Below are 24,966 nucleotides of genomic sequence, written 5' to 3' on the forward strand. Positions count from 1 at the left end.
TTAGGATTGCTTTGACTATTCAGGGTCCTTTGTGGTGTCATACAAATATTAGGAATACTTGTTCTATTTCTGTGAAAAATGCCATTGGAATTTTGATAGGGATTGTGCTGAATCTGTAGATTGCTTTGAGTAGTATTTAACAATATTAGTTCTTCCAATCCATGGGCATGCAATATCTTTCCATTTATTTGTGTGATCTTCAATTTCTTTCTTTAATATCTTATAGTTTTCAGTGTACAGGTCTTTCACCTCCTTGGTTAAATTTATTCCTAGGTATTGTATGCTTTTTGATGCAAATGTAAATGGGATTCTTTTCTTAATTTCTCTTTCTGATAGTTTGTTGTTGGCATAGAGAGATACAACTGATTTTTGTATATTGATTTTTTTTTTATCCTGCAACACTACTGAATTTGTTTATTGGTACTAACTTTTTTGATGGCATCTAGATATAGTATTATGTCATCTGCAAAGAGTGACAGTTTTACTTCTTCCCTTCCACTTTGGATGCATTTTCTTTTCTTTTCTTGCTTAATTGCTCTGGCTAGCGCTTCCAATACTATGTTAAATAACAGTAGCAAGAGTAAACATCCTGTCTTATTCCTGATCTTAGAGGAAAAGCTTTCAGCTTTTCACCATTAGTATGATGTTAGCTGTGGGTCTGTCATAAATGACCTTTATTATGTTGAGGTACATTCCCTCTATACCTGCTTTGTTGAGAGTTTTTTATCATAAATGGATGTTGTACTTTGTCAGGTGCTTTTTCTGCATCTATTGAGATGATCATATAATTTTTATTCTTCATTTTGTTAATGTGATGTATCACATTGACTGATTTGCAGATTTTCAATCAGCCTTGCATTCCTGGAATAAATCCCACTTGATCATGGTGAAGGATCCTTTTAATGTATTACTGAATTTTGCTAATATTTTGTTGAGGATTTTTGCACCTATGTTCATCAGGGATATTGGCCTGTAATTTTCTTTTCATGTGGCATCCTTGTCTGGTTTTGGCATCAGAGTAATGCTGGACTCATGAAATGAATTTGGAAGAGTTACCTTCTCTTCAATATTTTGGAAGGGTTTGAGAAGGATTGGTATTAATTCTTCTTTGAATGTTAGGTAGAATTCACCAGTGAAGCTCTCTGGTCCTGGACTTTTGTTTATTAGGAGGTTTTTGATTACCGATTCACCCTGCTTACTAATAATTGCTTGGTTCAGATTTTCTATTTCTTCCTGATTCAGTCTTAATAGGTTGTATGTTTCTAGGAATTTATCCATTTCTTCTAGGTTGTCCAATTTGTTGACATATAATTGTTTGTAATTGTCTCATGATTCTTTGTATTTCTGTGGTATCAGTTGTAACATCTCCTCTTTCATTTCTGATTTTATTTATTTGAGTCCTCTTTCTTTTTTCTTGGTGAATCTAGCTAAAGGTGTTATGGGTTCTTGAACAGTTACCATTAAATTTAATCATGTTTTATAGTATGTTATAAATGTATTTAAAGGAATTGTCAGACATGTCTTCTATTAGAGGGGGAAAAAAACTTTTAACATTCAAAACTTGTAAGATTACTTAAATCCTTCAGATGAAAAACTATGCCATTGTTGCATTATTGTCCCCTTGATACTCTGATAGATCTGACAAGTAAGAGAGGAGGCAACCTGTTAACAGAACTAGCAATCAGGAATTCTGGTTTCTAGTTTTGACTGTGCCACTCACTCAAAGCCTCATTGTGAACAAGTTCAACTTCTTTGGACTTCAGTTTCCTAAACTGTAAAATGAGAGGACTGGGTAGTATCTCAGAGGACGCTTACAGCCAAAATAATTTACGACACAGGGAATTTGGTCAGGCCTGGATTAAACTTTTATTACAATAAAGAATGAATTCATAAAGCTGAAACATTGAATAACTGGGAGAGAGAGCTAGCCATCTTTGCAACCAGATTAGATACAATGTGTTTCCTGTCCTTTCCACAAGTAGCAATGGGAAGAGGGGGAGGGGGGAGCACAGGGACAGGATGTCCTTCCCTGACATGTCACTCACCAGCCTATATCTTTACATTTTTTTTCATGGCCACAAAAGAATTACAAAATGACTTGCTATGGGGACAAAATAAGTGCTTAATTTCAAGTTCATTTGTTAAGTTTTTTTCAGGTGCCTTCCTTTCATTATCGCTGTAGTGTGAATTTATAGTGACGTAACTTCAAAGACTTGGGAGAGGATAACATTTAGAGAGAAAGACTAGAAAGGAGTTCGGTGTGCTTTCGGTAGGCTAATACTATCGCCAGTTTGCAAATGAACCGTGGAAGAAACTGGGAACCCGACAAGTGAAAAGGGAGAAGTGCCTGGATACCTAAGATAGCTCTAGGGAGCAGAAAGGCACTTTTGTTTTTTCAGGTAATTTAACTTTAAGGCACTGTGAGAATTGACTGTATATTTGCCAGTCTCCCTTTGATGGCAGGAATAGTGTCATTTATCTTTATATCCCCAGTGACAGATAGCACTTAGAGTCAAATATTTGCTGAAATGACTATAAATTGCTCGGGAATAAGAAAAAACGAGATTGAAATAACAAAGCCTTGGCTATCCGAAACTTTTACAGGATTTACTGCAACATTAACTACAAAGGGAAAAGGACTTCAGCGGAGTAGTGTTTCAGATGAAGTGTCAACAAACCAGAATTTGGAATAAGCAGAAAGCTGCTGGGTTGAGTCCAGGAGAGAGATGATCAGAGTTCCTTCTAAGTGAAAACTGATCAGGCAACAGGTTTGATTAAACCCTAAGTGTAAAAGAAAGGCAGGAGCGACAGCGATACGGAAATGTACAGAACTCAGGAGTGTCTAGGGTCAGAGAATCACCCAAGTCGGAGCAGAAGGGAGAGGTCCGAATGTGCTGGCTGGAGAACCCCGGTCCAGCCGCCGAACTGGCGAAGCTCGCTTTGAGCTTGTTTCTTAGCAGAACTACCAGGAAGCCCTGAAAGATGTGCAGCTCGGGCTGGCATTGCAGCGCGATAACTTCCGTGTGTGTGTGTGTGCAACAGCGAGCGTCGCCCGAGAACTTCCGCGTGCGAGGGAGACTGCAGCACCACCCGCCAGCGCCCTGCCCCTAGAGTGAGGAAACCCGCGCTCCCCGCCGGGGGGCGGCCCCCTCCGCCGCGGGCATGGGCGGGACTGGGGCTGGGGCAGGGCCGCGGCCCCGCCCCAGCCGATCGCAACCCCACAGGCCGCCCGGGCCGCGCTCGCCGGCGCCACGCCCCGCGACTACATTTCCCAGCAAGCCCCGGGAAGCCCGCGCGCCGCAGTTGACCCATTTCCCGGCCCGTCCCGGGCTCGGTCGGCCCCCGCGCCCAGGCGGCTGCTCCCTGCTGACTGGGGTGTGGGCGGGGAGCGGCGGAGGGAGAGGGAGGCGCTGCTGGCCGCTGCAGTTGCCTCCGCTGCTGGGCGCCTGGGCAGCTCCCCCGGTTCCCGCGGCCGCCATGGACGAGCAAGCGGGTCCCGGCGTCTTCTTCAGCAACAACCACCCGGGCGCCGGCGGTGCCAAGGGTCTCGGGCCTCTGGCGGAGGCTGCCGCGGCCGGCGACGGGGCGGCTGCGGCGGGGGCGGCCCGAGCCCAGTACAGTCTCCCGGGGATCCTGCACTTCCTGCAGCACGAGTGGGCCCGCTTCGAGGTCGAGAGAGCCCAGTGGGAAGTGGAGCGGGCGGAGCTGCAGGTAAAGACCCTCCCGGCCTGGCCCTCTTCATCCCGCCTCTTCGCTCCCTTCCGCCCCGCCCCGGACCCTTCCCCCTCCCCCGCTCAGCCCTCGCTCGTCCCCTCCCCCTTTGCTCCCGCCCATCCCACCCAGAACCTTGTCCCCTTCCTCCCTTCACCTTTGCCTTTCGCCGACCCCACTTTCTCGACCCAGGTTCCCACTCCCGCCCGTGATGCGTTGTTTACCCTCCCCGCACCTTTTCATCTGCTCCTTCCCACTCTTAACTCTCAGGCTCATTTCAGCGCTCTTGCCATTCCACATCTTAGGTCTTCCCTTTCAGTTTACTAATTGGGCTGACAGTAGTTTTGCGAGATGAGCAAATCATGTCCTGTCCTAGTGAGTCCCATCCTAGGTCTAGAGACGGTCCCCGTAAAAGGTGTTGACAGTTGGCGCCTGTCTGTAAGGAAGGTGATCAAAGAAGACCAGAAGTTGTGTCCGTGGGGCCTTGACTTTAGGCAAGATGCTGCTCTTGGGCCAAAGTGTTACTAGGAATGTCGGCTCCCTTTTTATATATGTAAATGTTTCTTCTGTTCCTTCTCTCTCACCCCCTCCCGCGTTTCTTTCAGCTGTTTTAGATTCGTGGATTTTGAATGAATTTCGTGGATTTTCACAGTCAGATGATGGTTCAGGGATGGTTTTCAGTTCTCAGAATCTGAAGCTTCCTAAGGGTTAATTTTCTGTTTAAGGTTTTGTGAGATTAACTTGTAATTTAAAAGGAACTAAAAGGGGCTTTAAAGTTGATTACATTTCCTTTCATAATCTGCAAGGTAAAGTATTGGGTTGGCTGGAAGGTTCGTTCAGTTAATGAATGCGTTGTTCAATAAAGTTCTTAGTGAAAAAGAAAAATGTGTCTCTTATTTTTACTGAAAACCGAACGAGCTTTTTGGCCAGCCCAGTATATCCAGGGAGGAAGCTATCGTGGGCTCTTAGAAGAATGAAAGTGAGGCTGATATTTTGCAGGCCCTTCTGAATTGGTAAGTAGGTTTCAGTGGTTGTTCTTAAAACTTTCAAGGCACTTCCAAGGCATACACCAATTTCACCAAGAACTTAAAGAACTCTGAGTGGCTGTGCCTTTCTGTTTTACTGGCTAATACTGTATGCTTATGAAATCTGAGTGTAGTTATGGTTGGTGAAACACTTGAAGTTAAAATGCTACCCACGGTGTCACCGTTTTGGGTAGCATGTATTTTCTTTGGCACTTAAAAAAAAGAAAAGGAGAAATAGAATCATGTGCTGGAACGGGCTGCTTTGGTGGAGTGGAAGTGGTCGTGGAAGGAGCAAGCAGAAAGGGTTATAATACAAGCTGTGGTTGCTGCCAGCTCTGTGACCTTGAGGAAATCCTTTAACCTCTTTGAACTTCACTTCCATCATTTATTCAGCATATTTATTGAGTGCTTATACTGTGCCTCTAGGCCCTGGGATTAACAAAACTGACAAAGCTTCTGCCCTCATAGAGCTTATGTTTTAGTCGGGAGGCAAACAGTCAGCAAATGCAACTATATAATATACTGATCCACAGTGCAGCTGCTATGGGAAAAATAAATCAGGGTACAAGTGTAGAGTGTGATAAGGGCAGCTGTTTTAGATGGAGTGGTCAGGGAAAAATTTGTAATTTTTCTCATAATGAACTAGCAATGCATTCCATAAGTGAGCTTGTGGATTTCAGACTTAACGGAAGTATTAAAGGCAGGCTTTAACTTTAATGTTGTACAGTTGTGGATAATGATTTTTGTATGCAGCTGCTTAAATTTTAATTTCTTATCCAGTTTAGGGAATGTAAGATAAATCACACTACTTTGTTCCAAAACAAACAACAATTCTTACCTCATTACCTGGGAAATTTGAGAATTTCCAACCTATCTCAACTCCTTTCCCCCCAACCCCCATATTTAACTTTTCAATTTACCTGTAACTGTAGTTACTCTTTAGTTATGCCCCCTCTACGCCTTCCCCCAAAGTATACACATATACACATACTACTTACCGGGTTATTTATCGCAAATCTTAAACTTCTGGTAGGTTTCCCATTGGTGCTCATCATATTAAGGGTACTACATTTTTACAGTATCTTTTGGTTTGTGCTCCAATTAAATTAAACATCCATGGAGAAACTTAGAAAATGTGCCATAGTTTTTAAACAGAACAAGTATGTATTTTGGAAGGAGAGAGTTCACAGGAATCTGTGCTCTTTGACCCTTTTATTAGCATAATTGAAAATATATTTTAAAAATCATTTCTTTACATCAACATCATTAAATTTGACCATGTCCTTTTTTTTTCTTTTCCCATTGGAATTTTTCTAGAAAAACAGTAGGAAATAAGAATTGAATGAATGAAATTTGGATCAGTTGGTATCCTCCTTTTATTTTTAAATCTCTGCTTAAGTCATTAACACTAGAGTCAACAAAAATACCTTTAAGATTAGGTCTAATTTGTCCCTTCAGGAACCTGTCAGTCCTGCTCTTTCAAGTTGCCAGGGCAGAGTTGTGAAAGGCAGTCCAAGCTCTCATCTCCCTGGCCTGCCGGCACCACTTCCTCCTTCCTTCAGATCTTGGGAGTAAGGAACTGGCCACATTGTGCCAAAAAATTGGACATTTTTTGCCCCCTTGCCCATCTAGGTTAATATGAAATTCTTTTTTTTACTTTTGGCAATCCCCCTCCTGCCTCACCACCACCATTCATATGAGAATAGGTAATTCATGGGAAAAGATTGGTTACGGTTATTATTGAGCTTTATATTTGTGTAAGGAATTGGAGATAGAATACAAATCATAACATTTGAGAGAATTTTCTGTGTATGAGACATTGTGCTAGATGATTTCAAAGAAACAGTCTAATAGGAGTGATAGAACAAACAAAATGCAGTAGAATCAGAGTTTATCATTTGGGGGGTTTAAATTTTCTTAGGCTAGCATAAGAGAGGAGGGCTAATAGTGAATGGGGAGATTAGCAGGAAGAAAGAATTTATGAAGTAATGAGAACCTAAGGCTCAGTATTTGAAAATTACTGACTTCTGGGAAAGAAGCATGTAAGTAAAAAATAGAAGGTATTGTTCCTAGATTTAGAAGTTTGTGTGTGGTAGGGGAGGCTCTGCTGTCTACCTGGAAATGCTGAATTGCATGAAAAAAGGTGATATGATTGAGTATTAGGGCATATGGTATGGAGGCTGTGCTGGAATGTTTATGAGTCTGGGTTTTGGCATTATTGGTTCATATTTTCATTCAACAAATGTTTTCAAGTACCTACTTCATACCAAGTCCTGTTCTAAGGCACTGGAGAAACGATAACGATTAAAACAGATCCTACCTGCATGAAGCTTAAATCGTGGGGAAAGACTGGCAGCAATAAATGAATACATTCATCAGACGTTGGGTGGTAATAAGTGCTGTGATAAGGTAAGGTAAGGAGGATATGGAGCGCTTGAGAGGGTGGAGTGGGGAAGAAAGGCTTTACTATTGTTAAGGTGTTATTTAAACAAAGACCTGAAAAGGTGACATCTGAGGAAAGAGTGTTCTAGGCAGAGGGAAGAGTAGGGGGAAGGGGAAACATGCTCGGAATGTTTGCAGAGTGTTTAGGCAAGTGTGGCTGGAGTAGAGGAGGAGAATGGAAGAAATGATGTCAGAGATACTGGGTCTTGCTCATTGTAAGGACTTTATTTTTACCTCAGCAAGATGGGCACCTGTTGAAATGTTTTGAGCAAAAGAGTGACACCATCTTTAAATGCAACCCTTTGCAAGGATCCAGAATAGACTTGGAGGGGAGAAAGGGGAGATAAATCAAAGTCTAGTTAGGAGGCTATTCTAATAATCCAAGCCAGAGGTGAACTAGGGCAATAGTGATGCGATAGGTGAATAATATTCACATGTGATACATACTCAAAATATAATGGATCCTGAATACATTTTTGGAGGTAGAACTAGCAAGATATGCCGAACGATAGGTTGTGAGATTTGAGAAAAAGGGGAGTCAATTATGACTCAATTTTATTATTATTTTTTTTGCGGTACGCGGGCCTCTCACTGCTGTGGCCTCTCCCGCCGCAGAGCACAGGCTCCGGACGCACAGGCTCAGCGGCCATGGCTCACGGGCCCAGCCGCTCCGCGGAATGTGGGATCTTCCCGGACCAGGACACGAACCCGTGTCCCTGGCATCAGCAGGCGGACTCTCAACCACTGCGCCACCAGGGAAGCCCTCAATTATTTTGACTGAGCAGCTTCATAGGACTATTGTGAAGGTTTACCTAGCATTTATTTATTTTTAAATTTTTTTTATTTTTGGCTGCTTTGGGGTCTTCGTTGCTGCACGCGGGCTTTTCTCTGGTTGCGATGAGCAGGGGCTACTCTTCGTTGTAGTGTGCAGGCTTCTCATTGCGGTGGCTTCTCTTGTTGTGGAGCACGGGCTCTAGGCACGCGGGCTTCAGTAGTTGTGGCTCGTGGGCCCTAGAGCGCAGGCTCAGTAGTTGTGGCGCACGGGCTTAGTTGTTCCGCGGCATGTGGGATCTTCCGGGACCAGGGCTCGAACCCGTTCTTCTGCATCGGCAGGCGGATTCTTAACCACTGCGCCACCAGGGAAGCCCTACTGAGCATTTAAATGGACAAAATAAGTACTTAAAATGACAGTTTATGTTTTGTTATTATTATAACTATTATTTACAATTACAGTGAAAGGCAACATGGCATAGACCTGGATTTAAATCTTTGCTTTAAAACTTACTATTTTATTTCATGCTAAAAATATATGTTTACTGTAATTATGACCTCTCAGGACCTTAGTGTCCTCATTTGTAAGGCGAGGCTGATAAACTACCTTGTGAGAATTAAATGAGATATTTTAAAATATCTAGCAGAAGTCTGGTACATAACACAAAGTAAGGGCCGAATAAATAAATGGTATCAAGTGCATGATGTTAAATTTGTACTCCAATTTGTCTCCTTGTCCCCAGAGAAAAGCAGAATCTTCAGTCATAAATCTTCTAAGGCTAGAGCATGTAATTGTCATCCTGGGACCATGCAGTCTAATACTCTGGGTCGGATCATGGCACTCAGGGACATTTATGGAGGAGTGAATTATTGCCATTCCATAGCAATCAGTCTCTCTCCCCGCTGCCCTTGGAGCGCCCAGACAGGTAGCATCAGGGCCACTGTGAGGGGGGACACAGTGAGGGAAGGCCAGGAGGAAGTGGGGGCCACCCTGCGGTATCCTGTCCCCTCCTGAGGCACCGTCAGGTGGGATCCAGGGTGGGACTCAGTGTCCAGGAGCCCAGGAGAGGCCACGGGGACCCTCAGGCCGGGAAAGGCAGGCCCGAGGCGGGCCGCCCTGGGCCCAGGGGAGCAGAGGCAAGGTTCCTTGGAGGAGCAGACTCCCCTGGGCAGCCGACCACCATGCTCCTGGCCTGGTGGGTGGTCACAGCCCATCTTTCTCTCCCCCAAGGGGACTCGCCGAGAGAGAGGGGGTGGCCAGCAGTGTGACCTGTCTGTCACGTGAGCTGGGCGCCCAGGCTGGATGTGAGCTCCCTCCAGAGCACGTAACAGGCGGGGTTCACTCACAGGGCTGGGCTGGGCTGGGACGGACGCCCCGACCCAGCCCTTCGGCACCCTCTCGCCTCATCTGTCCGTCGGTCAGCCTCAAGACATTGACTGTATACTTGAAATGTTCTTGCTTTTCTTTATAATCCACTATGTGTCTGTTGTTTGGAACATATAAATTTCTCTGAATATGTTTGTCTTAACCTTGCATGACTTTTTGGATAACAAATTATATACATTTACCAACCACTCTATAAAACTAATCTTTGGTATTATTTGGCCTTTTTAAACCACTTCCTTTTAACTTGGAACAGGTGAACCCCATTGTGGTATGGTATAATTTTGTAAACAGGTTTGTTTTTCATTCTATTCATATTCTTGACAATTTATAATCTTTAAATATATTTTGGAAAGATTATAGAGGTTCTACTCTTTTAAAACATATCCTAGTATTTGTCACTTTAGTTCAGTGTTTTTCAACTTTAGCTGCAATCTTAGAATAATCTGAGAAGCTTTAAAAAATATTCGTTTCCTGGCCTGTACCCCAGATCATTTAAATCAGATAAGAATTAGGGGGTCCATGGCATTAGTATTCTTTTGAGTTTCCTGGTGGCTCTAATATACAGCAAGGATTGAGAACCATTGCTTTAGTCGTCCTTTTCTGTTATTATGTATGTTAGTGATTTCAACACTTGTGTTTGTATTCCAGATATGGATGACTTTTTATATAATTTGGGATATAATTTCTGTTATTTTTCTATTATTCTTTCTGATGGTACCTAGCATTTTTAGGCAGTAGAATATTATAGCTTGAATCACCTCCTGCTGAATGAGAGATATAATGATATAGTAATCTTTGAGCTGGAATAAACTTTGGAAGTAATCACCTACAACTTTATTTTAGAGGTAAAGTGAAGCCCAGAGAAGGGTTAAATGACCACGAATGAAATAGGTTTCATACAAGTCCTGTCACTTAAATCTCCAGATACCTTTATGGTTTTTAAAAAACTTCTCAAATACATTATCTTCCTTGATCCTTACAACCTTCTCAGTTAATCAGAGTCACACTAATGTGACTTATCATTTCCCTTTTTATTTTAAAACAACAAACATGGAGATTTTACTGTGTTCTACATACTGTTCTCTAGCTTATTTTATTAGCTACATTTAAGATTTCCTCTTGACTTTGGTGTTCTGTAGTGTCATTATGATGTGTCAAGGTATAGATTTCCTTTTATTTTATTTGGGACTTTGTTAGGCTTGAATCTCTAGATTGACATCTCATTAGTTCTGCAGAATTCTTGGTCATTATCTCTTTAGATTTCTCCTCTATCTTATTCTCTTTTCTTTTCCTTTTGGGTCTCTGATTACATGTATCTTAGGCCTTCTTTATCTGCTCTATATTTCCCATTTTTTTAATCACTACATGCTTTATTCCAGATAGTTTATTCTGATTTATCATCCAGTCCATTAATTTTCTCTACAGTTGAATCTAGTGTTTTAAGGTCATCTAGTGAGTTTGTGATTTTGGTTATTGTTGAACTTCAGTTTTGGTTCCATTTATAAATCTGCTGCATCTTTTCTTAGCAGCTTCCTATTCCCTGAAGATATTTTCAGGGTCGTCTTTTATTCTTTAAACCTAGTGAGTATAGTTATTTCTTTTTCTTTGTTTTTTTTTTCTATTTTTTTTTTTTTTTTTTTTTACTGATCTCCATTAGAGGATGCTAATTAACCAACACATTATTTTGAAAAATAATAGATAAAAGAATTGTTTCAATTGATTGATCTTATGCATTTATTTTATGAGGTGTACACTGGGTGACCAAATATTAGATGATGGGATAACTGACTGTCTCCATACAAGTATTCCAGCTAACGAAGACGGCATAGTGGAAATAGAAGATCACCATGTTGCCATGCGCTGGCACGTAGGTGAGCATGGAGCCTGAGGGAGTGGCCTAGAGGACAGATACCTTGAGACAGTGGAAAGTGGCCTAGAAGCTGGGACATCACCTGGATGAGGAGTTGCACAGTGTGAGGCATGGTGAATGCACTGAACACCGAAAGGCCCCAGGGGTAGCACAGAAAGGAGAGGAGATCCAGTTCGCCTGCTTCACGCCATCACACATCAGCACGGGAAATTGTTTTGGAAACTAGAAGTTAAAAATCAAGGTTTCAGCAGGACCACGCTCCCTTCAATGCCTCAAGGGGAGGATCCTTCTTTGCTTCTACCAGTTTCTGGTAGCCCCGGGTGTTCATTGGCTTGTGACAGTGTTAACTCTGATCTCTGCCTCTTCACATGGCCTTTTTCCCTCTGAGTCTGTCTCTTTGTTTTTAATTAATTAATTTATTTATCTTTGGCTGCATTGGGTCTTTGTTGCTGCAAGCGGGCTTTCTCTAGTTGCAGTGAGCGGGGGCCTACTCTTTGTTGTGGTACATGGGCTTCTCATTGCGGTGGCTTCTCTTGTCACAGAGCATGGGCTCTAGGCACACGGGCTTCAGTAGTTGTGGCAGGTGGGCTCAGTTGTTGTGGCTCGCAGGCTCTAGAGTTGTGGCTCGCAGGCTCAGTAGTTGTGGCTCATGGGCTTAGTTGCTCTGCGGAATGTGGGATCTTCCAGGACCAGGGCTGGAACCCGTGTCCCCTGCATTGGCAGGCGGATTCTTAACCACTGTGTCACCAGGGAAGTCCCCAGTTATTTTGAAGTTGGAGTCTCTCTTCTTCCTATGTGTGAGGTCTTGGAGGTCCCTTTCTGTGGTCTGCTGTTTTTGCTGGCTCCTGCTCATGATGACTTGTTTCTTTGTATGCATAGATACCTGTGTGCTGCTCACTGTCCTTGAAAAAGTATAGGACTAAATCAGGCCTCAAATAAAGGTTTCTTCTTCAGAAAGTTTTGCCTTTGTTTCTGGTGGGTTTCTAGAGGCATTACTTAGACTGACCCACTTTAAAGCAAATTCGTTGCTTGAAGTTTTGGAGCACCCAAATAGTTGACGCCTATTTTGGTTGTAAATACTTATGTGGGCCAATATACTTCTGCTTCACCTTTGCCTTGAGGGTATAGGCCCTTTAGGGCCTTAGCTAAATGTATATCTCCTATTAGACTCTATACTCTGGATGGTTCTGGTCTTTGCATTTTGCCTTTTGGGTCCTGCAAAGCTGTCAAAACTGAAGCTCGGATTTGTTCTGATTGGTCATCACCAAAGGGCAAAAGTGGCTTTTGTTCCCTTACCTCATGGGTTCCCATTTTCCCTTCAATTTTGGTCAAATAATTCCTTACTTTCTCACCAGCTTTGCTTTTTTTTTTTTCTCCTTTTTTGCGGTACGCGGGCCTCTCACTGTTGTGGCCTCTCCCGCTGCGGAGCACAGGCTCCGGAGGCGCAGGCTCAGCGGCCATGGCTCACGGGCCCAGCCGCTCCGTGGCATGTGGGATCTTCCCAGACCGGGGCACGAACCCGTGTCCCCGGCATTGGCAGGCGGACTCCCAACCACTGCGCCACCAGGGAAGCCCCAGTTTTGTTTTTTAAGATGATTGTAGAAATATTTTATCTAGAACTTTTAGCTCTTTTCAGTAGGAGAGTTGTTTCACGGCATCGTTACTAGAAACTAAATTCTCTTATATTACTTTCAAAAACTGACAAATAAAAATGGCCCCAATAATTATTTGGGGAAAAATATCATTGGTAGCATTTCTTTATCAAGAGATGTGCGTATAGCCCTAAATATTATTTACTATCTAAATTACTTTTCTTTGTACTGGTAGGATACTTACAACTTTTCTCCAAAATCTTGGTAATTTAGGCAGAATTTAAAACAAACTCTTTTACTAATCAGCCTTTGAAAGATGTTTGAAAGTCCAAATAATTGGAACTGGTTTCCCTTTGTCAGCCTACTATGTACTTGATGTCAGCTACACTTTTTTTTTTATACTTTTTGATTTATGGAAGTTTTAATTCTGGGCCATTAGAAATAAAATTGCCCTTGGGATCTTCGGAGTTTCTTGCTTTGGTCGCCATTTTGATAAAACAATTTATTGACCATCATAATTTGACAGTGGAAAGTGTGGACCTTCTAGTCAGACAGCTCCATAACTTCTGATTTATAATTTTTTTGGACCTCATTTTTATTTATTTTATTTTACTTTTAAAATTTTTATTTATTTATTTTTTGGCCACGCTGCTTGTGGGATCTTAGTTCCTGACCAGGGATTGAACCTAGGCCCTCGGCAGTGAAAGCGCAGAGTCCTAACCACTGGACCACCAGCGAATTCCCTGGACCTCACTTTTGTTTGTAAATTGTAGATAACATACCCACCAAGCAGAGTAGTTGTAAGGTTTTTAAAAGATAAAATATGCACAGTACATGACCCATAATAGGTGTCCAATAAATGGTTTGCTCTTCTTGGTTGAAATTTCTAGGGACAGAATGCATTTGATTGTATTATTTATTTAAATCATGTTTTAGAAGCCATGAACTAGTTTCAGCGATCCATTTGGCATAGTAGCTGCTTACATTCTCTTTGCCCTGTTAGTAGTGATTTAAGGACAATAAATTGACAGTAGTGAAAGCAGGGAGCAGCCCAGAGATGGCAGTAGTAGGTGGTAATAACTTGTAGGCATTGCAGCCTGGAGACATAATAGAGGAAAATTGTAGTTTGGGAGAGAAATCTGAGGCAAGAAAGAGAAGTTGAAAAGGGGGTAGAAGAAAAGAATAGACAGGGAAAGGAGCAGAGGGGTTGAGGGGAACATAGGCAGACAGGAGGCAGAAACTGCACTGCACACATTCACCTGTTCTTAATTCCTAATGGATGTATTTTCTGTAGTCTTCGTTTTAGTACTTACTACTGTAGAATTTTAAGGCTGACAGGGATAGACACTAATCATATTTTTACCTCCTGAGGGACCTTAGAACTTAAGCAGTCTCATCCCTTGTTTTATCATTTAGAGCCAGAGAGAGGAAGTGAATTGTCTTAGATCACTCTGTGAGTTGGTGTAGATTTAGGTTAGAACTCAGGAGTCCCAGTACTCAGGCCAGGCCATTGTTCTCCATACCACATTGTCTCCTTTTATTGATCCCTCACCCTGAATGACTGCTTCTGATCTGAAGTAGACAAGAGAATTATAATATTTACCTGAAATCACTACTAATAGGGTGAAGAGAATGTAAGCAGCTACTATGCTGAATGGATCACTTAAACTAGTTCATGGCTTAACTGTTTAGGTATGCTTTGAATAGCTGTCACAATTTAAAGAAAATTCTTATTTATTTCAAGCTTTTCTTCAGGTAAAATAATTTAATGAAACAATTATATTGTAAGGTGCTTAGGAAGAGTCTTCAACAACTTATGTTCCTGAAATGTGTTTAATAATGTATCACTCTAGTTTCTTTTAATACTTTTATTTATTTTTATGTAGTGAATATTGAAATAAAATGTTTATTTCTTTTTAAAAAAAGTCTGCAAATTTGGGACTTTTGCAGCTTGCTCTGAGAATAGCCTAATTAAGTTCTGTATATATTTATTAATATAGTTTGTGTTTATTGATCATATATCAAATTTTGTGTAGTGCTTTAGTTATTAGGTTATTCTTAGCTCACCTACTTTACATACGCTATATTTGAACAGAGTAATATGTCAATCATGTATTTGCTCTTATGCAGTAAGGTATTTGAGGAAATAAAATTCACCTTCTTTGGCAGACTTTAATGCTGTTTAACTTTTGTTATAAAAATACCCTATCTGAACAAGGTGATGGGATATTAGAAAATACTGTTACATAAGAAGGAAAATTTGTCATACAGTTAGTTAGAAGCAGTATGGCCAAAGGAAAATGAGTAGGTATTTTGTTCTGGAGATAAGATAGGGAGAAAAATAAGGGAGCAGAAGCCCTGGAATTCAGGTGAGCTCTGGGAAATATTGAGTAAGGTTGGGTGGAATAGGTATTTTGGGTGTGGTGAATAGGTTCTCGGCATAACTGCACTACAGGGATCCAAGGAAAGGGCGGGGCCGGGGGGGGGGAGTGTTTCATCACCGTACACACAGGTTTTATTAGCACTCATTTACATGTGACAGAAATTGGATCCAGTACCAGCATATCTAGTTAGGAGAAATAAACAGGATGTCAAATTCCACAAGGGTGATACCAGTTTCACCTGATGGAAAATTACAGCCCAGTCTGGGACTTGTTCTCAGTTTTTTTGTTTATACCTCCTAAATGAGAAAGTTAAGCAGTGAGCTAAGGAGCCTAAATGATAGGCACAACTAAAACCTGCTCCTGAGGAATATGGATTCCTATCAAGCTAAAAGGAGGGAATAGGAGGAGCCTGGGGATCTGGGTCAGCATACTTACTGAACTTGAAAAAGCAGTCAGTCAGGGAAGATGGTGCCCTGGTCACACTAATAGAACCCATACTCTATCTGTTGTTTTCTCTCTTTCGTTTCTTCTTTACCCTCCAAAAATAATAATAGTTTTATTTACTCAGCACTTGCCATGTCCCAGGTACGGTGCTAAACACTTTACATGTATAATCTTTTTTTTAAACTAATTAATTAATTAATTTATGACTGCACTGGGTCTTTGTTGCGGTGCACGGGCTTTCTCTAGGTGAGGTGAGCGGGGGCTACTCTTCTTTGTGGTGCCCGGGCTTCTCACTGCGGTGGCTTCTCTCGTTGTGGAGCACGGGCTCTAGACACGTGGACTTCAGTAGTTGTGGTGTGCGGGCTCAGTAGTTGTGGCATGTGGGCTCAGCAGTTGTGGCTTACGGGCTCTAGAGCGCAGGCTCAGTAGTTGTGGCGCACAGACTTAGTTGCTCCACAGCATGTGGGATCTTCCTGGATCAGGGGTCGAACCCGTGTCCCCTGCATTAGCAGGCGGATTCTTAACCACTGCGCCACCAGGAAAGTCCCTATAATCTTTTTTAATCATAATTAAAAAAATCATAATTAAAGGTATTCATAATTATTCCCTAATTCATAGATGAGAAGAGAGGTTAAATAATTTGCCATGAGAAAAGTTTGAGTGATGGGCCTGGGCATAGTAAGTAGAAGGAAATATTTTGACATTTTTCTTGTTCTCTCATGCTTCTGAGTCAACGTACAGGCCTGGATATTTTCCTCTCCCTTGTCTGGTGAATTTCTAATCATCTTCCAACATTCATTTTACTTTCTTTGGGAAACCTCTCTGATCTCCAGACACAGTGAAGCTTCATGCTCCCCTAACAGTTTTGTATATATAAGAAAGAAGCTTTGTTATCCAATGCCGTCCAGACTGGTTGGTCAGTAAACCCGAAAAGATGGTTAAAATGACACTTGAAATAATTTAAGTTAAAAATATATAAACGTACGGTCATTTGCCAGCGTAAGACCAGGCCCACTGACCCTTCACTGTTGTTTTTTAGAATGCTGATCGGAGTTCTGTGTTGTCATTTTTTTTTTTTTTTTTTTTTTGCGGTACACGGGCCTCTCACTGTTGTGGCCTCTCCCGCTGCAGAGCACAGGCTCCGGATGCGCAGGCTCAGCGGCCATGGCTCACCGGTCTAGCCGCTCTGCGGCATGTGGGATCTTCCCGGACCGGGGCACAAACCCATGTCCCCTGCATCGGCAGGCGGACTCTCAACCACTGCGCCACCAGGGAAGCCCGTGTTGTCATTCTTGAATAAGCTACAATTATAATGTATTGTTAATGATTTCTGGTTTTGGTTTTCCTTGAGTAAAGCACAGTGAGTGTAAAACCGTAGATTTTTAATGACCTTTCTCCAGTCTTTTACAGTTGTTTCCCCCACATCTAATTTGACAGCAATATTTTTTAGGGTGTCTCCTTTACTGTCTTTCTTTCTGAATCATTCAACAGTCTTTGTCTTCATACCCATATTTTGCTGGTTTATTTAATATTTAATTGAATTATCTAATCAAAGTAACAAGTGCAGCTGCCGTAAACAGGTTTGGGAGGAAATCTGGTTGACTCTTGGTCAACCAGTGTGTATGAGTAAACTACAGAGAATACTATACTCTAGCTTTGAATGTTTAATATACCTTGGGCTTTGGGCAGTGTTTTACAAAGGGGCTAGAGAATACTGGTTAATCCATAGGGTTGGTTAAGAGAGGATTCGTGGTGAGAACTTCTACTGTATCTTGATTATACCACCTATCTCATACTTTGCATATTTGTTTCCTCACTAGATTGTGAGTCACCTTAAGGGTGTTCTTATTTCCCTAAGGTTCAGCCGAATAACTTGCATATAGCAGTTGCTTAATATATGGTTCTTGAATGAATCATGTATTAGGTTACATTGTTACATGAATATGTATTAAATATGTGTCTCTGTATGTATACCTTGTCTCCCAGCTAAATTGTGTCCTTAAGGGCAAGTCTTGTGTCCTACACTTCTTTGATATTTACAGTGTTTGTCATTGTAATGTACAATGGTTGTCCCTTGGTGTCTGCAAAGCGTTGGTTCCAGGACCCCACCCCCATGGATACCAAAATCCACAGGTGCTCAAGTCCCTCATATAAAGTGGTATAGTACTGTAAGCCCTCCATATCCACTGGTTCTGCATCTTTATGTTGGTATACAGAGGAACAGTGTATCTGTCTCTTGCTGCTAGCTATGACTTCCACTGGAAGGAGCCTTTTAGAGCAAGTTGTGTCTGAATTCTGCTGTTTAGAGCATTGCCTGAGCCCTGCCACGTAATTCTGACAGAGCTCATTTTCAGAGATGCTGCTGGCTTCATAATTGCAGCCTGATGTTAGCTGCAGCAAATGGTGCTTGGGTTTTGGTAGTTTTGCCTGTAGGTTTGTTTTCTTCTCCCTTTGTGTGTTAAACACTGACTGCCAGGAAGTGTCTTTGGCATCATGTCCTAAGAAGTCTTTACAATCATCAGGATAATGTGACAATTTTTTCTTCTTTTCTACAGCCCATACCTTAAAATTTTATGCACAGTTCTTTTTCCTTCTAAGTAGATAACAAATGGAATAGTTCTTCTGTGAAGATAAATCTAATTTTAAATAAAATATCTAGTCATCATTACTTTGTATTCTACTTTTCTTTTTGTAGTTGCATTACCAATATGTTGTGATTTCAAACGTTTTTGAACTCTGCTTCTTTAAATAATAAAATAGAAATGCTTCCGTTATCCAGAATTAAGAATGAAAAGTTCTGATTTCCTTATCACTAAGCCTGCATCTTTTCATCAGAAATTAAAGTTTAGCCTTTCGGATCCATGTAGCTACCTAAGTGAGAATGAGCACAAAAAGATTAAAATATGAAAATACCAAAGTTGCCAAAAGCTCGTAGAAAATTTGTTGTGGATTAAAAAAAAAAATTATGCTTTTGCTTGCAAGGTTTTTGGTTGGAACTCTAAGCACTTATTGAATACCTGGCATTCCTCCTACACTTTGGAGACACCATGGAGAACAGGCAGGTATGGTTCCAGTTCACACGGAGCTTATAATCAGGCAGTGATACTTAACTTCAGGTAGACCTGAGTCCATCCTACCTATGGTAATATCCACTTTGCTAATGCCATTTTAGTTTTTCCTGTTTAAAAACCAACCAACCGGTAGTAACAACAAAAGGAACCCCCTTCTTAGCTCTTATCCATTAGTTCGGTCACCCTATCCCTTATTCTCTTTCATATCTCTGTACAGGCCACGTTTACTCCCTTCAGTTTTATACTAATCTCATCTTTCTCTCTCTCAGCTTCTTTGTTCTCTTTCTCTTTTTTGGGTTATTCATTTCTCAGTCTCTTATGATCTTGCTTCCCGTCCTCCAGTCAGATAATTGTTCACCAGATTTTACTCTTTTTTCCAGTAGTTACACTTTTAAAAAAAAATAATTTTATTTTATTATTATTATTATTTTTCATGCCACGTGGCTTGTGGGATCTTAGTTCCCTGACCAGGGATTGAACTCACACCCTCGGCAGTAAAAGTGTGGTGTCCTAACCACTGGATCGCCAGGGAATTCCCGTCCGTAGTTACACTTTAAGTTCTCTCACTCCAGTTGATTGCTTTTATTTAGATGCCTCATAAAATTATATCTTTAGTTAGTCCTGGTACTTTCCACAGTTACAATTCTACATGTCTAATTTCTTGCTAAAATCTTCACCTGGGTGACTTATCACTTGAAACTCAATCGTACTTTCTAAAATCCTTCTCCCAAACCAACTTGACCTTCCTCCCCATACCCAGCCTCTCGTTTACCTTGTCTAAAAACCTAGATTCAGCTTTCACTGAACATTGTACTCTCTTGTCTTCACTATCCCAGCCGCACATCTGATTTTATAAACTCTGTGTAGTTTTAAATCCATTTAATTTATTAACTAATTAATTTTAAATTTTATTTATTTGTGTTTGCGCCACGCAGCACGCAGGATCTTAGTTCCCTGACCAGTGATCGAACCCATGCCCCTTGCAGTGGAAGCCTGGAATCTAAACCATTGGACTGCCAGGGAAGTCCCTAAATCCATTTTAAATTATTTAATTCCTAATACTGTTGTTATCCCGGTTGAGACCCTCATCACCTCATATCTGGGTGACTGCAGCAAGGGACCTGCCTGATTTTTTACCTCTGGTCTCTCCTTTGGCCAAGGCATTCTGCACAATATTGCCTCTCAAGCTTCTAAAAATATTGATTTGTTCAAGACATTCTTTTTTTATTTTTCATTTTTTCCTGTAGAAGATTTCAAATCTCTCCATAATTCGGCTGTTTATATTTCCTACCTATTTGGTCTTTCCAAACCAAAATAATGTAATCTTGCTTTGTGCATAAGCCATGTCTACTTTTTCTTTTTTTTCTTTAAACCATTGCTCAAAAGGGTTTGCATTCTGGAATGTCCTTCCACCACCTCATAGTTTGTATTACTCTTTCAGATTTATGGGTTCTTTATTCAGATTTAGCTTAAGTCCCATTTCCAACATGAAGAGTTTTTAGATACCCTTAGTTTTTAGTGGTTGTTCCTTTTTTAGTACAGTTGATCCTTGAACAACACAACTTTGAACTGTGTAGGTCCACTTATACACAGATTTTTTTCAATAGTAAATACTACAGTACTATACCATCCGAGGTTGGCTGAATCCGCTGCTGAGGAACCATGGATATACAGGAACTGCCAGTATGGAGGGCCAACTATAAGCTATACAAGGATTTTCGACTACACGGAGGGGAGATGCCCCTAACCCCCTGTTGTTCAAGGGTCAACTGTACTTGCTGTGTCATTTGGCACTTAGGCTGTGTTACCTTATACTGTTTCCTTTTTAAGAATCTGTTCACTTAATTTAACAGGTATTTATTGGGTATCTGCAACATGCAAGTGACTTCTGCAGCTTGGGGATATAGCAGTAAATAGCAGAGACAGTACCTTTCCTCTTGGAGCTTTAGCAACTTCATCTGTGCCCAATTAAAAAAAAATTTTTTTTTTCTAGCACCTATCACAGTACATGTTAATAATGACGATGTTAGAATTGAGTTCAAATTTGCAGTAAGGAGCTCCTGGACTAATAATGCAGAGCCTCCTTTCCTTCCCCTGCTGCCTTACTGCTGACCAAAATACAGATAACTTTAGAGAAGAGGATGATTATTCTGTAGGATGAGGATATCTTTTGGAAGGTGGCTGTTGTCTTGGATTCAATAATAAATTTTTAAAAAATTAGCCAAAGCAATACTGCCTTGGAAAACATTAACTCAATTGTATACCATTAGTCTCCCATGAAAAAGATGCAAATAAGTAGAATGCAAGCAAATAGAAATCTTTTTTAAAAAGAATATTCATCATCTTGGGATCAGTACTTACTCAGTTCTGTTTTTCACACATGTCATCTTTGGTTTCATAGAAGTAAAGAATGTTAAACTCGGGCTTCCCTGGTGGCGCAGTGGTTGGGCGTCTGCCTGCCGATGCAGGGGACACGGGTTCGTCTGGGAAGATCCCACATGCTGCGGAGCGCCTGGGCCCCTGAGCCATGGCCGCTGAGCCTGCGCGTCCCGAGCCTGTGCTCCGCAGTGGGAGAGGCCACAACAGTGAGAGGCCCGCGTACTGGAAAAAAAAAAAAAAAAAGTTAAACTCTTTCATTTTATGGTTGATGGAACTGAGGCTCAGAGCAGTTAAATAACTTCAGTAAGTTACACAGATTAGTGAGCGAACCAGGAGTAGGAATTTCACATCACATCAGAGAACACTGAAGTTTTGTACGATACAGTTCAATAATTGATGTATGTAGTATGGCCCTGAGTTATCAGGAAAAATTAAGTTATGTTCACTGACTTTTTTGAAAAGTGAAAGCAGGAATTTATTGATCTTTTAGATTCAATATACTTCAAAGCTTAAATGAGTTAATTTATATCAAATATTTTTTATATATGTCTATGAGTCTTCCCTATTTTCCCTACTTTGTGTTCTCTTTTGTTTGCTTTTCAGACTGAGTAAAGATTGTAACTCTTGACATTTTAACCTAATTTTTTATATTAGTTTTTTGTTGTTGTTTGTTTGTTTTTTGGCCACGCCATGCAGCATGTGGGATCTTATTTCCCTGACCAGGGATTGAACCCGTGCCCCCTGCAGTGGAAGCACGGAGTCTTAACCACTGGATCACCAGGGAAGTCCCTTATATTAGTTTTTTTAAAATCAGAAAATTAACGTATTATGATAATTGAAAGTCAAGTAGTTGTTAATAAAAGCTTGTTTTAACAAAACTTGACTTCCCTAGTTAAGGAATCTACTTATATTGATTTTTTTTTAAGCAGTGTTTTTGTAAACTTGCTATAACGTGAAATAGAGAAGAGATTTAGAGCATGAAACACTGACTAGAAGCCACTAATTTTTCTACAAAAAAGAAACAATATGAGTCCTTATTTAGAATTCAGGGTTAAATTTAGATTTTATTTTTAGAAACTGTCTAAATTTTATATTTAGCAGTTTTAAAGAAAACCAGAGCTGGACAGTGGTTAAAATGGTAAAAGCAGATTTTAATCAGGAACCATTGAAGTAGAGGGAAAGAGACCTTAATATGGAACTGGGCTCAATCCCGAGTACAAGGAAAGGTGGGATATGTGGCCAATGAGGAGGGTGTGTGTGTGCATGTGTGTTGCCGGGCAGGGTGGGGCGGTAGGTGGATGGAAATTACTAAGAAGAACATCAGGGATCAGGGGGGTTTCTAACTAAATTGACCTTACAGGATTCTTGCTGAAGGCAGGCCAAGGTGATCAGCTATCACCCAGGGGATGGTGGGGATGAGGAATTTGATTGATAATGAGGTTGGTCAGATATTGAAGGTGATGGGTTCTTGCTAAACTGATTTAGTAAGATTCTTTTGTGTTTTTTTAAAAATTTTATTTATTTATTTATTTATGGCTGTGTTGGGTCTTCGTTTCTGTGCGAGGGCTTTCTCTAGTTGCGGCAAGTGGGGGCCACTGTTCATCGTGGTGCACAGGCCTCTCACTGTCACGGCCTCTCTTGTTGCGGAGCACGGGCTCCAGACGCGCAGGCTCAGCAGCCATGGGTCACGGGCCCAGACGCTCCGTGGCATGTGGGAATTTCCCAGACCGGGGCACAAACCCATGTCCCCTGCATCGGCAGGTGGACTCTCAACCACTGTGCCACCAGGGAAGCCCTGTTAATTGATTTTTTGCATCTCCTAAGATAATATGTTATTTTTTCTCACTTATCTTACTAATGGGATAAGCCTGGTTGTGGAGTATTTTTTCTTTTGATATACTGATGTATTTGATTTGTTTATATTTTATTGAGGATTTAGGATTTTTGCCTATGTATTCTTAAAGTCATTATTTTTGGTAATCTTGCTTTGAACTCAGGTGCAGAGGGTTGAGTTCTCATACTTTTCAGCTCATTGCACATTATTATTGGTCTGCACCCAGTCCCTCTCTTCTTTAATTTACTTATCCATTTTTATCTCCATTCCTCTCATATTCTCCTTCCATTGTTTTTATGTATCTTTGTAAAATATTATTGTTTTTCCTGTGCATGTATTTTTTAATTCACAAAAATCAAATTGTATAATTTTCTCTTACTTTTTAAAAAGATTCATCTGTGGTATTTTATGGACATGAAAGCCATTACTTTTAACTGTTTGAGAATTTCTGTGACATATTAATGAGTAATGGAATTACTGGTTTGTTGGGTATATGTAGACTTAATTTAAGTAATTTGCTGATTGGCTTCCAGACTGATTGCCCTTGTCTATGTTTCCACTAGCAGTGCATGATCGCACTTTGCTGTTGACACTTGGCATTATCTAGAGTTCTAATTCTTGCTACTCTGATAAATGTGAAGTTATATCTCCTATTTATATTAATTTGTATTTTTCTGGTTATCACTGAGATTAAGCATCTCTTCCTAAATTTGTTAGCCTTTTGGGTTTCCTCTTCTCTAATTTGCTTGTTTATATCCTTTGTAAGAGCATGGAATATCTGTCTCTTTATTGAGATCATCTTCTATCTGTAGTCACAAGTAGGATTAGTTTTCTTTTTTCCTATAATTTATTTTTGGTAATTTTTCAGATTAGTGTTACAGTTTTAACAGGAAACAGAATGATAGTTTAACTTATTAAAGCTAAATAAATCTAATACTTGTAAAGTAGGCTAAGATGAAGTCATTGGATTTGTATTTATATTAGGAACATCATTTAAAATAACAGGCATTGTTTTATGTAATGGATTTAATTTTAAAAAGGCATCTTTTCTGGATCTTATTTTTAAAAATTAATAAAAGGAATATATATACACACACACTCTTGTAGCTACTTTAATTGTTTTGGGAAATGTTATAGTTTTGTGTGTATATGAAAACCAAGATTACCAAATATATTTCTAGTCTGGAAACTCCAGCCTTGTGTTACCTACCACCTACATGGAATGGCCACCTTAACCGTAAAATCAGTAACATATAAACTTATATTTCAGTCTTACCCTCCTTCCTTACAAGCTCTTTTCATTATATCCTTATTGCCTTTGTATATTATTTACATATAAGGCAAAATGTCTTAATAAAAACTTAACTCTAGCATCTATGTTTTCTTCAGATCTCTGTTAGTGTACACATTTATGTTTTAAATATGATGGGTTTGTACATAGTTATTAACTATTTTGTTTTTGTTTGTGTGACAATGAAATGAGTTATAAAACACTTATTCAGAGCAATATAACATAGGAAGAGCTCAATAAAAGTTCAGTTTATTAATTTTATATATTTTCATATGTGTATAAGTCCTTATACTTACTTTTAGTGATTATGTAACCAAAACAGATGTTATTTTTGCTTATCTTTCTACTTCTGCATACAAGAAAGTTCAGAAGGGACTTCAGCAAACTGTTCACATTGGTTATCTCTAGGTAATGGAATGGGGGTAAAGGAGTGATCTGTTGGTTGTTCCTGTATATCTTTATATAAAGTTTGAAATTTTTTTCCATTTTACAGTATTTTTAATAAGGAAGAATATTTTTAAAAAGCAAACAAGATATAGCTTATCAAACTGATCTCTTTATGAGTTTGGATGGGTTTGTTATAGGACAATGGTCAACATATGGCAAAATGGTCCATATTAATAATTCTCATCAAAGAAATATACATTAAAGCAATGAGGTACCCTTTTCTGTCTATGAATCTTCCTTCCTTCCTTCCTTCCTTCCTTCCTTCCTTCCTTCCTTGCTGCGTTGGGTCTTCGTTGCTGTGCACAGGCTTTCTCTAGT

At 40.4% G+C, this 24,966-nt stretch overlaps 1 protein-coding gene across 2 annotated transcripts in view; it reads left to right on the forward strand.

Annotated features, from left to right (window-relative positions):
* Nucleotides 1–3,356: 3,356 nt before the first annotated feature.
* Nucleotides 3,357–24,966, forward strand: part of STRN (striatin) — a 111,330-nt gene continuing 89,720 nt past the window's right edge. For both annotated transcript variants that reach the window (XM_060026828.1, XM_060026829.1), the window contains exon 1: nt 3,357–3,711. In XM_060026828.1, the coding sequence (XP_059882811.1) occupies nt 3,478–3,711 (234 nt within the window). In that variant the 5' untranslated portion in view covers nt 3,357–3,477. The remainder of the gene's footprint in view (nt 3,712–24,966) is intronic.

This window comes from Delphinus delphis, chromosome 12 (assembly GCF_949987515.2).
Source record: "Delphinus delphis chromosome 12, mDelDel1.2, whole genome shotgun sequence".
In the NCBI taxonomy this organism is placed as follows: Eukaryota; Metazoa; Chordata; class Mammalia; order Artiodactyla; family Delphinidae; genus Delphinus; species Delphinus delphis.